Here is an 11,500-nt window from a genome sequence, read left to right as displayed (position 1 = left end):
TGTTTGTGCTAAACCTCATCAACTGTATTTGTCCCTCCTGCAAGATCAAAGTTATTAGAACCTAGACTGCTGGAGGTATTCATGCAACACTGAGATGCTACAATTTTTTGCTTTGACCACATCCCCCATGTGGTTTTTTTGGCCTCAGCTTACAGAGGATGTTAATGGGATCAATAACCCATGAGGTGCAATAGAAAGGTGTTTTGTTAACTGTTACAGAAGCAGCATCATTGAGTTCTACAGGCAATAAATCAAACCACCTGAAAAGGCAGAAGAGAATTATTGCCTGACTGAGAAATTGTTAGCTTTCAAATCTCAATTTGTATGTGCCCACAAATTCCACTTCTAAACCTTCCCTATGCTTTCAACACTAGTGCTGTAGTGGAGCTCCAGCCATGGCAGGATCACTAACCCCAGAAAGCTAGCCATGCAGGTAGGATAGGTGATTCTGCTCATATCTAGGCATCACTGGTGCCTTTGAGGTCTCAAAAACATGCTCCATCTTCTGCTTTTGCAAACAAACTAAGTCACCTACATATTCTGTTCCAGGATTTAAGAGTCAAACTGCTATGGTCTAATCCTTAAGGAAAATTTAGAGGGCAGCAGGGAGCCCCAAAACATTGGGTGTTATGCACTTTGTAATCAGGAAATGCATTAAAGCAAGAGGAATTCAAAAACCAACTATCAGCTGACAAGACTGAGGTGGGGGCAGGTACACCCGAGAACCTCAGTTAATTTTAACTGGACACAAGCAGGATTGGATTGAAGGTAAACTGTCAGATAGTAACAGTTCCTACCTTCTCTTGCCCATCAGTGATATTAACTCTACCTTTGTCACCATGATTTTCTCTACTAGCCATTGCATGGGTCACATCAACACCCAAAGTCACATTTCTCACTATCTGCTTTATTTCTGTTCAGTGTCTACAGTTCAATCTCATTACATTGAGAAGTGACAGCTCTTGGTTTCTTCATCCTGTAAACTGCAACCATCACCACCAACAGGGACAGAGACACCACAACAAAGCCAACGCCTGCTCCACGCAGAACCGGAGAAGGAGACCCAGCACCGTCTATTGGAGACACAAGACGTTATATTCTGAAGGGTTTACAGTGACCTATTGGAGAGACTCCACTTACCATTCTCTTCAAGCAGCTTCTTAGACTGACGATTCTCATCTTTCAGAAAAATGATGGGACCAGGAGCACTCACCAAGGTTCCCTCGTGGTCATCTGTACTCCTGCGTCTCTCTATTGGGGAGAGAGATAGTTAGCAGATAGTCCTGGATCTGACCCCACTTTCCAACCTGAACATCCAGGGATCAGCACTGAGAAAAAAGCCTGACTGGACATGGAGCTACATTGGAGATCAGAGATTGTTATATAGGCAGAAACCAACCTACATCAAAAGATCTACACTTCCAGTTCAATGGAAGCAATGAGGGCACTGAGCTAGACAGTACCTAGACTGTCAGGAATGTAGTCAGGACCTGGAGATACTGGTTAAGAGTTGTAGCTCCCATTAGAGACAGACATCCTTCCCATTGAGGGAGGGGGTTGTTCACACTGGGAGGGATGGAGTGACACTTACCTGCAGGGTACAAAACATATATTTCTTCAACCCAAGTAATTTATTCAAGCTCCAATTAGAAACAAACTCAAGCAGGAAGTAGATTAAATCTTTTAATAAAGGAACTCACTTGTGCCACATTTGGACGTACAGTCATCCTGAGCAGAGGGAGAGCAAACCTCAGCAGTGCAGTGCAAGTAAACCTAGAAGGGAAAGGAGTTATTTTAGGGAGAGATTCACGTGGATGAACCAGGCTGTTATACAAGGAGCCAATAAAGGGTTTCATTGGCTCCAACTCCTTCCTACAGTTTGGTTACCTGTCCAGTTAGAGGCTGGGCTGAGTCTCCATCCAGGAAAACAAAAGTCTTCACTTCAAACCGCTTGTGATGGGTTGGGAACGTCAGGCCAGAAAACACAGCCACTGGGTGCAGGAGGGTCTGATAGTCATCACCCTCATAGGGGCACCTGCAACAGAGGGCCAGTCAGTGGGAGCAGAAGGTATTTGATATACTGAGAAGGGGACCTTAAATTTTAGTTTTTGGCAGCGACACCAGGTTAGAGTTCAATCTTTCAATGAGAGAAAGCAGTAACCATCTACATCCACCCTGGGTGACAATTCATTCACCCCCACTGCTCAAAAGCTGGGTCATCCATTCAACTGTCCTAGGAACTAGGACAGGGAACAATACTGAAGAAAGACAGATGTAGGTGTTATTGTGCACAGATCATTGAAGGTTCATGATGAATGTCAAGAAGCTATAGTTCTATTGAAAGAACCCAATAGGTTATTGGGTTATATCAATAGAACTATTCACTGCAAAAATCAAACACCATTTGGTCATTATCAGGTCACTAGTTGGACTGCATCTAGAGTACTGGGCCCAGTTTTACTCCTCACATGGAGTGTGATGTGTCCTTGGAGAAGGCCCAGAGGAAAGCTACAAGACCCATTCCGAGCTGAAACAATCTTAGCTGCTCAGACACAGAGTCTATTTACTCATGACAAGCATAAACTTAGATAAGTTGATGTTCATAAAAATGACAGTCAAATAGCTTATTCCAGTCTGACAATTGGGGGAGGACCAGCAGACAAACTACACAGGAGTAGGGATTAAATGGATGTTTGGTGGTTCTTTTCCCCCCAGAGTGCAAATGTGTTTGCAGCTGGTGTGGTGGGTGCCAACTCTTCAAACACAAGCCAGACTAGAGATTGCATCAGAAGGCAAGTGTGTTTCTAGCTAACATTTGGTCCATATGATCCTGAGGGAATTGGAAAGGAGTTTTCCAGGGTATTTGAACTTCTAAAACAGTCAGCCCTTCCTTACCCATCCACCAGTAGACTCCATTGCACCTCATGGTTCGGGGCTGGGACAGGAGTCGCCCAGCAGTCATGCAACCTCAGGACAATCATTGGGTCAGTGCGGTCCTGGACACGAACCTCCACAAACACTGGGTCCTGAAGGATACTCTGAATGGGGTACTCACTATCCACATACCAGGATCTGTAGTCACCACCTGAAAGGCAGACACAAGAACCAGTCACTCCCTCCACTGGTACATTCCCACTGCTTCCATTCACCATTACCCAGAGCTGTTGTACCTTTTGCAATTCTCAGTTCCAGTTGCAGAATCCCCTCCTCAGAAGCAGGAGGTGGTGGAGAAACAGTGTAAACTGTGACATTGATTTGCAGGCCGGTCTCTTGCCTCCCCTTGTACTTGCACTGGACATGCAGGCTGTAAAGAGATTGTGGCAGATTGAGCTTCATTCAGTAACACTTCCCTCCAACCTGCCTTCTCCCCACCATCCCCCTCCTACCTGAAAGTGCTGTCCCGGGTTATCGAGCCCCGTTTCCCAGTCAGAATCTGCCTCTTGCCCAACACATCTGTTTCATACACCAAGCTTCCATTCTCCTCCTGCAATCAGAACACTGGTTAATACGGAGCTGGTTCATTCACAGAGACTGCTCGGCCCCTCAATACTCACCCGCTTGGTCGAGCCACAAGAGGTAATCGGGAAGCAGAAGATTACAAGTTGGGCAGTGGTCAGTTTAGGCCTGCACTCCGCTTCTTGTCCATCTTTCACATACACAGATGACAGGTTGAGGGCAGGACGGGTCAGGTTCTTGGAGATCACTAGGATGAACTGGCCATCTGCTGTACACACTGCAAGAGAATTCAATTCATCCCATGAAGGTCAGGGGGCTTCTCATTAGTGGAGAAAGTAGGCATCTCAGACCATAGATTGGAGGGACTGAGTCTCAAAAGCTACAAACCAGCTCAGAGCTGAAACAGGAGCAGAATCAACCATTTGTTTAATTAGTGGAGTGAGCAAGGATGCATTTATACTCTGGGTCCAATTGGTGTCATCCTGATCAGTCGAGGTCTGCACAAGACCATTATATAAATTGCCTTAGCACTCAGTTGGGAAGAGTGCACTTGCTCTGACTGCATTCATCTCAATCCTGATCAAGGCAAAATGGAGCTCAATGTCTGAGGGCATCTTGAGGACCTGCTCTTGAAATCACTCTGCAAATTCAGATTTAAGTTACATTTATTTATTGACCAATAAAAGGCAAAGATGAGTTTCCCCCAGAACAGCTCCACAAGCTCCTCCTCTTGAGGAAACACTGCTAGTTCAGTCTAATTAAAAACATTGTAATTCATTGTCAGTTAGACACTTCACCCCTTGGTGCCCAGTTTCAATTTTACTCCTCCTTTAAATGGATAGACAATTCCTTTACCACCCACTGTAAACTTCCCACCACTGATTTAATGAGTTGGATAGTCAAAGAATTCACTTGAAGGAATATTTGAGGCCAACTGAGGAGACTCCATGTTCTCACTGCAAACTACCCATCCTAATAATGACCCAGCTGACCAGTCAACCTGCAGTGCCCTGAAGCTCTGCAGACTTACCCAACACAGTTAGCACATCACCAATTCTACTAAAAAGCAAACTTCACTTCCAATGTTCCTTCACCAGGTGGATCAACACAGAAACCAAAGATTAAGCACAGGTTTGAGATTTACTGTCAGACTATAAATGCACCATAAGTATCACAACTTGTACTTTGTTAGTAGATTGTGTTAGAACATTCCCAACAGCCATCTGATCAACACCTCAGCACAGCAATAGTTTCACCCACTGTAGATTGTCAGCACCACCTGGTTACTTTACTTCAACTGACCTGAAGGAGACACCATTTCCTCATTGAGCAAGTTCTCTCATACCCAGCCAATTCCTTCCAACACCAGTCACCCCGATCCTCAGCTTCATCTAGGGACACCTGCCTTCAATGTGCTGAATGAACAGCCATACACCTTGATGCTCTACTTAGTTAAATACAATACACCAAGCGGAATTAACCGCTTCACAGGACTCCACGGGAGGGAGTTTGCTCAACAGACATATCCACCTTTACACAGAATGAAACAGCAACAAGACCGTGTAGTTGCTGACTGGATAATTGCCTAATGTACAAGTTAGATTTCTCCCCCTCCCCACAAGTATCTCCTCTAGAATGGGGGAGAGGAGCTGTTTGATACCTGGGCTGTTCCTCAGACTGTAGAAGCAGGGATGGACATTGGAGCTCCGCGGGTCAAAGCAACAACCCTGAGCGGTGCACTCGGTGCTGTTAATCCCTGGGTGGCCGCAGTCAAATCTCCAGCCTGGCTCTGTTGGACAAACATCATCTCCCAGGAGCAGTGGGTGGGCTCGGAGTAAGGAGAGCCCGGCCAAGAGCCAGAGAGAAAGCACCCAATGATCCATCTCCGTTACTGCAAGTAGACTAATCATCTCCTCCAACACCAACCCGTTTTATAGCCGGGCTCCGAGTGCGGCAGGGAATTGGGGGCCAATCCCGGGTTGGGGCGGGTTCCTGTTTCCACGGGTTCCTCGGGAAGCTGGTTTCCATTTTTGATCAGCTCGACCTGTCAGCCTGTCCCCGCTGGTCCCCAAGTCTCAGATTCGTCTCCCAAAGGACATCCCAGCGACTGACCCTCGGGCCCATTGCACTCACTTCCTCTGCTCGAGTATCAGAAAGTTGGAGCTTGGAGCCTTCCTGCAGGATTTGAAGACAGAATATCGGCTGATATTGGTGTTTGTCAGTCTTGATATGTGCACCTTGTCTGCCACGTTTGCCCACAGAACAACAGTGACTACACTTTAAAAGTAATTCATTGGATGTGAAGTGTTTTGAAATGTCCTGAGCATTTGATAAGGCGGATATACAAGTCACTGTGTAAGATTGGCCAGTTATGAGCTGTCTACAAAACACAGATTAAATCTGACCCAGCCAGATACAGCCCTATCATCCTCCTCCAAATCATTAGTAAAGTGATGGAAGGAGTCATCAGTCGTGCCTGGATGAGTCCGTGTTCCATGTATACACTGGGTGTAAGAGGCTGCAGCCCCTGCTCCACTATTTTAAGGGGCTGCTCCTCAAGTTCTGGCTGCTCTTCAGACCCACGCTCCTGATCTTTGGCCACCCGTTGAGGGGGTGGGGGTGCAGGCAAATCGGGGGACGTCCTCATGGTTCTGCTCCTGGGCCTGTCCAAGGTGGCTTTCCGCAGGTCCAGGCTAGACGCGGCCCGTGGGGGCAGTCGCTCCGACTGTCTGCCTCTCTTCCACGGCATTCTCCGCGCCCGGGTGGCCCTGGAGAGGGAGCACGCGGTGTCTGCCGGTACGCTTGAGGCTTTCCGCGACCGGTGGGCACCGTAGGGGCTGGAGTGCATCCTGGGACGTCACAATAAAATTGTTATTTGAGTTATTATTTGGTTTATTGATTTGTTTTAAAAAATAAAGTTACACCCTCAGCCTCCCCCCCTTCCCATAACAAATGTAAGGAATCTTACAACACCAGGTTATAGTCCAACAGTTTTATTTGAAAATCACAAGCTTTCGGAGGCTTTCTCCTTCGTCAGGTGAGTGTCGGATTCTTTGAAAATTACCGCATATCTAGTCACAGAACAATGCCCGGTGATTACAGGGGGAGCTTAAATACAAAAAAATAGTGCCATGGAGCCAAAACCTGCTCACTGATGCTCAGTTGGTTTTACAACAGAACCAGTCAGCATCAAACCTCATCACAGCCTCGATCCCGACATGGACACAAGAGCTGAATGCCAGAAGTGAGGTAAGAATATCTGCGCTCTATGTCAAGGCAGCATTCGACCGAGTATGGCACCAATGACCCTTAGCAAAAATGAAGTTAATGGGGGTCAAGGAATGGGAGTCATACCGGATGCAAAGGAAGAAGGTTGTGGTTGTCGGATGCCCCAGGACATCATTGAAGGAACTCCTGGGGGAAGAATTCTCAGCCAAGCCATCTTCAGCTGCTTCTTCAATGACGTTCCCTCTGTCATGTGACCACGAGTGAGGTTGTTCACTGATGATTCGACAGTGTTTAACTCTTTTCACAACTCCTCCGATAATGAAGCAGCCCACACCAGCCTACAGCAGGACCTGGCTAACATCCAGGTTGAGCTGACAAGTGTCAGGTAAAATACCGACACGTAAACACCACGCAAAGAGCATCTCAAACAAGTAAAAAGCTCAGTCATTTCACCATGACTTTCAATGGCACCACCATTGTGGGAGCACCATTGTCACAAGAACAGTGGTTCAAGGAGAAAGCCCATCAGCACCTTCTCAGGGCTACCAGGGATAAGCAATAAATGGGGCCTCGCCAGAGCTGTCCACATCTCAAGAAGAAATATTTTTAAAATGCCAGTTTCTAGTCCACTGTGGTCAGTGGGTGATGCAGGTCTGCCTCCCAAGAACGAGATAGACTTCCTGTGTTACCTGTTGTGATGGAATAGAAGAAGGTTCTGCAGGAATGCTCTGTACACCAGAGGGAGATCGTTGCGATTTCTAATGTTTTTATTGTTATTGCCAACATATACATACCTGGATAAGCCATGGTACAGATAAAAATCACATATACATACCATGGTACAGATAAAGATCACATATAAATACACATTACACAACTGAAAGATTCATATAACATATAAGATCAGACCATGTTTAAATATGCATAGATTTTACCATATCGGGATGAGTTGGGGCATACGACATTCGTAAATATATAACCATATTGTTTTACACATTTAGGCTCTGCTGTGTGGAAGCACAGTTGAGATCTTTCCTTGGCTGGTCACTGAAGGCCAAACAGAGTCAGTGTACAATGTTGATTGGACATGGCTGGCAGTGTAAGCTGCACTCTGGTTTGGAGTTCACGGTCGGGTTGAATGGGTGGTCAGGGGGACAATGATTTTGTCACAACTTTCTGGACATAATCTTAAAATTAGAGCTAGGCCTCCCGCCTTGCACCCGGCACGACTTTGATCAATGGAGAGTAAAATCAGGCAGTGGGAAAAACGGGCATCACACCCGAACCCACCCGTTTACCACCCCGTGAGTTAGGTTAAAATTATCCCCACTATCTAATCTTCAGACTCGACACACTATAATTCTGCAGACTGAACACTGCAGCTTTTCAGCAACTTCAAACCTTCCCCATTCATGTTCTACTCCACTACCCTTTATTTGGAGAGGTTTTACTCAACTTTTGTTTTTTTAACATCTAACTTAGATCATCCAGCACTTTTTAACCTCAATCCTAATTTTTAAAAAAATCCACTCAGGTTATTAAGTCAACTAGTTATCCTTCCTCTGGAATGTAGCATCATTGACCAACAATCTGTTGTTTCCCTACCCCCGCCCTCCCCCTCCTCCCATGTCTATAAATGATTGCCCACCTTGTCTTTCTGGATCTGGACAGTGTCTCTACTCAGAACGGAAACCTATTTTTCTCTTTGGGTGTTGCTGGAGTCATTGTGTAATTCCACCTATTGCTTTTTTTGACTTCCCCCATTTGCAGTGGGTTTTTCTGTGCAGTGTGGACAGCAAACCAGTGGGATTTCGAAAGAGCCTCAGACAACGATGAGAGCAGTTCGGGCAATTAGAAGACCCGGGGGAAAGGGGGTTAAGTGGCGAGACCAGTCCGGGCAGTTTTGACCTCCACAAATTTCTATCAGGAAGCAGTGGGTAATGGGGCAGGTAGCAAGTCTAGGAAATGAGCTGTATCATGGCCCTTTGACCATCACCTCTCAAGATCGATCTGGGAGAAAGTGCTAGAATTGGGAGTACTTTTTCCTGGGATGAGACTGTTGTGCTGGTCTTACTTTATTTCAGGTGAGTATGGGATAACAAGAACTTACATTTCTGTAACACCTTTAATATAGTAAAACAACCCAAAACACTTCATCGGAGCAATTATCATAATTTGACACCGAGTCACAAGATATTAAGACCAAAAGCTTGGTCAGAGGTAGGTTTTAGGGAGCATCTGAAAGGAGAGAGATTTAGAGGGAATTCCAGAGTTAGGCCTAGGCAGCTGAAGGCAGGGCCAATGGTGGAGTGAAGGAAATGGGGGATGTGCAAGAGGCCAGAATTGGAGGAGCACAGAGATCTGAGGGGGATGGTGGCAGTGACAAATGGTGGTTTTTGGGGGGGGGGGGGGGGGGGTGGGGGGGAAGGAAAGAAAAAGGAGGAGGGGTGGTGAGGTTATGAAGGGATTTGAAAAAAAACAAGGATGAGCATTTTAATATTGAGGTGTTGCCAGACAGAGAAGAAATGTAGTTTAATGTGTGCAGGGGTGATTAGTGAACAGGACTTGATGCAAGTTAGGATTCATCAGGAGTCAAGGGCATCAGCCCAGAGTTCATCTGAACCTTGGCTGATGGTGATTGCATGAATACATTTGTTACAATAATAAGCAATCATAGTGACTCAGTTGTTTCATCGTTAAAGCCAACAGAATCTAACTAACCAGCATATTGTTATAAACAGTTGATGTTACTGTAACTGGACTGGTTTTAAATAATTTAATCTTTCACTGAAGTTTGAAATAAACAGTTGCATTATCCTTTCTAGGGAGATTCAATGTTCTTGTGTTACACTGCCCAGCCGTATTGGATGTATCAGTTGAAGTGGTATAATCCTTTTATAGCTAGTGTGCAAAAACCTTTGGCAACATCATGATCAGCATCCCTACTGTTCTATTAAGGTTAGGAACAGGAGTAGGCCATTCAGCTCCTCGTGCCTGCTCCGCCATTTGATAAGATCATGGCTGATCTGTGATCTAACTCCATATACCTGCCTTTGGCCCATATCCCTTAATACCTTTGGTTGCCAAAAAGGTATCTATCTCACATTTAAATTTAGCAATTGAGCTAGTATCAATTGCTGTTTGCAGGAGAGAGTTCCAAACTTCTACAACCCTTTGTGTAGAAATGTTTTCTAATCTCGCTCCTGAAAGGTCTGGCTCTAATTTTTAGACTGTGCCCCCTACTCCTAGAATCCCCAACCAGCGGAAATAGTTTCTCTATCCACCCTATCGGTTCCCCTTAATATCTTATAAACTTCCATCAGATCACCCCTTAACCTTCGAAGCTCGAGAATACAACCCCAATTTGTGTAATCTCTCCTCGTAACTTAATCCTTGAAGTCCAGGTATCATTCTAGTAAACCTATGCTGCACTCCCTCCAAGGCCAATATGTCCTTCCGAAGGTGCGGTGCCCAGAACTGCTCACAGTACTCCAGGTGCAGTCTAACCAGGGTTTTGTATAGCTGCAGCATAACTTCTGCCCCCTTGTACTCCAGTCCTCTCGATATAAAGGCCAGCATTCCATTTGCCTTCTTGATTATTTTCTGCACCTGTTCATGACACTTCAATGATCTATGTACCTGAACCCCTAAGTCCCTTTGGACACCCACTGTTTTTAAATGGTAAAAAGTAAGTACCCTGTTCTATCCTTTTTTGATCCAAAGTGGATGACTTCACATTTGTCACAGTTTGCCCATTCACCTAATCTATCAATATCGCTTTGTAATTTTATGTTTTCATCTACACTGCTTACAATGACAAAGATTGGTGGCATTGGCAAACTTAGATATGAGACTTTCTAGGCCTTCATCTAAGTCGTAAATAGTGAATAATTGAGGCCCCAAGACAGATCCCTGCGGGACTCCACTAGTCACGTCCTGCCAATGTGAGTACCTTCCCATTATCCCTACTCTGTCGCCTTTTACTCAGCCAACTTCCTAACCAAGTCTGTACTTTTCCCTCGATTCCATGGGCTTCTATCTTAGCCAACAGTCTCTTATGTGGGACCTGATCAAATGCCTTCTGGAAGTCCATATAAATAATATTCATTGACATTCCCCTGTCCACTACTTTAGTCACCTCTTCAAAAAATTCAATCAGGTTTGTCAGGCACGACCTACCTTTCACAAATCCATGCTGGCTCTCTGATTAACTGAAAATTCAAGGTGTTCAGTCACCCTATCCTTATAGACTCCAGCATTTTCCCCACAACAAATGTTAGGCTAACTGGTCTATAATTCCCCAGTTTCCTTCCTTCTCCTTTCTTAAAAAGCAGAGTGACATGTGCAATTTTCCAATCTAGAGAACTTTGAAAGATTGAAGGGGCTATTAAAACATCTGCCCAATACTAATGGAAGAGGAGGAGAGAATAAACCTGAAGAAACTGGAGAATGTGGTGAAGTAAGAGTTTAATAAAAGTCCATTGGGAAGTTATTAAAATTGGAATGTGTGTCCATAGCTGGAGGAGTAAAAGGACAGGATTTTACTGAGTGGAACACCAGCCTATTACAGGCCCCATTGACTACACTGGCACCATCTTACAATAGGCTGCTTTGACTAAATCCAATGGAAAACTAGTGTAGCAACTGTCCCAGAAAGTCCTACCATGAGATTAGTTTGCTCACACTGCCCTTGTCAACTTCCCCAACCAGAAAAAGCAATTGGGGGAAGGAAGGAAAGAAAGTAAGAGGGAAACAATTAAAAGCCATAGGAGGGAAAAACAGCAACTTCAGCCCCTGAAAGATGTGGCAAATCTTG

General features: G+C 45.2%; 1 protein-coding gene across 1 annotated transcript; it reads right to left on the bottom strand.

Annotated features, from left to right (window-relative positions):
* Window positions 1-891: 891 nt before the first annotated feature.
* On the bottom strand, window positions 892-5,345 carry LOC137299355 (zona pellucida sperm-binding protein 4-like). Its single transcript, XM_067968044.1, has 9 exons — window positions 5,117-5,345; window positions 3,555-3,733; window positions 3,387-3,484; window positions 3,171-3,304; window positions 2,896-3,085; window positions 1,888-2,035; window positions 1,701-1,773; window positions 1,141-1,251; window positions 892-1,073 (listed from the first exon to the last, which is right to left on the bottom strand). Exons 1-9 carry the CDS (start codon window positions 5,337-5,339, stop codon window positions 925-927), a joined length of 1,305 nt encoding a protein of 434 aa, XP_067824145.1. The 5' UTR covers window positions 5,340-5,345; the 3' UTR covers window positions 892-924.
* Between the last annotated feature and the right edge of the window lie 6,155 nt (window positions 5,346-11,500).

Source organism: Heptranchias perlo, chromosome 29 (genome assembly GCF_035084215.1).
Source record: "Heptranchias perlo isolate sHepPer1 chromosome 29, sHepPer1.hap1, whole genome shotgun sequence".
NCBI classification, from domain to species: domain Eukaryota; kingdom Metazoa; phylum Chordata; class Chondrichthyes; order Hexanchiformes; family Hexanchidae; genus Heptranchias; species Heptranchias perlo.
Note: the sequence above shows the minus strand (reverse complement) of the source record. Positions and strands in the feature narration are given on the sequence as shown.

Excerpts from the sequence above, each read along its gene's own strand:
- LOC137299355 (XM_067968044.1), bottom strand. The coding sequence starts at position 5,339 with ATGGATCATTGGGTGCTTTCTCTCTGGCTCTTGGCCGGGCTCTCCTTA. Across the intron at positions 1,252-1,700 it reads TACGTCCAAATGTGGCACAA|AGAGACGCAGGAGTACAGAT; the intron begins GTGAGTTCCTTT and ends TCTCCCCAATAG. Across the intron at positions 1,074-1,140 it reads GAAGCTGCTTGAAGAGAATG|ACGGTGCTGGGTCTCCTTCT; the intron begins GTAAGTGGAGTC and ends TGTCTCCAATAG.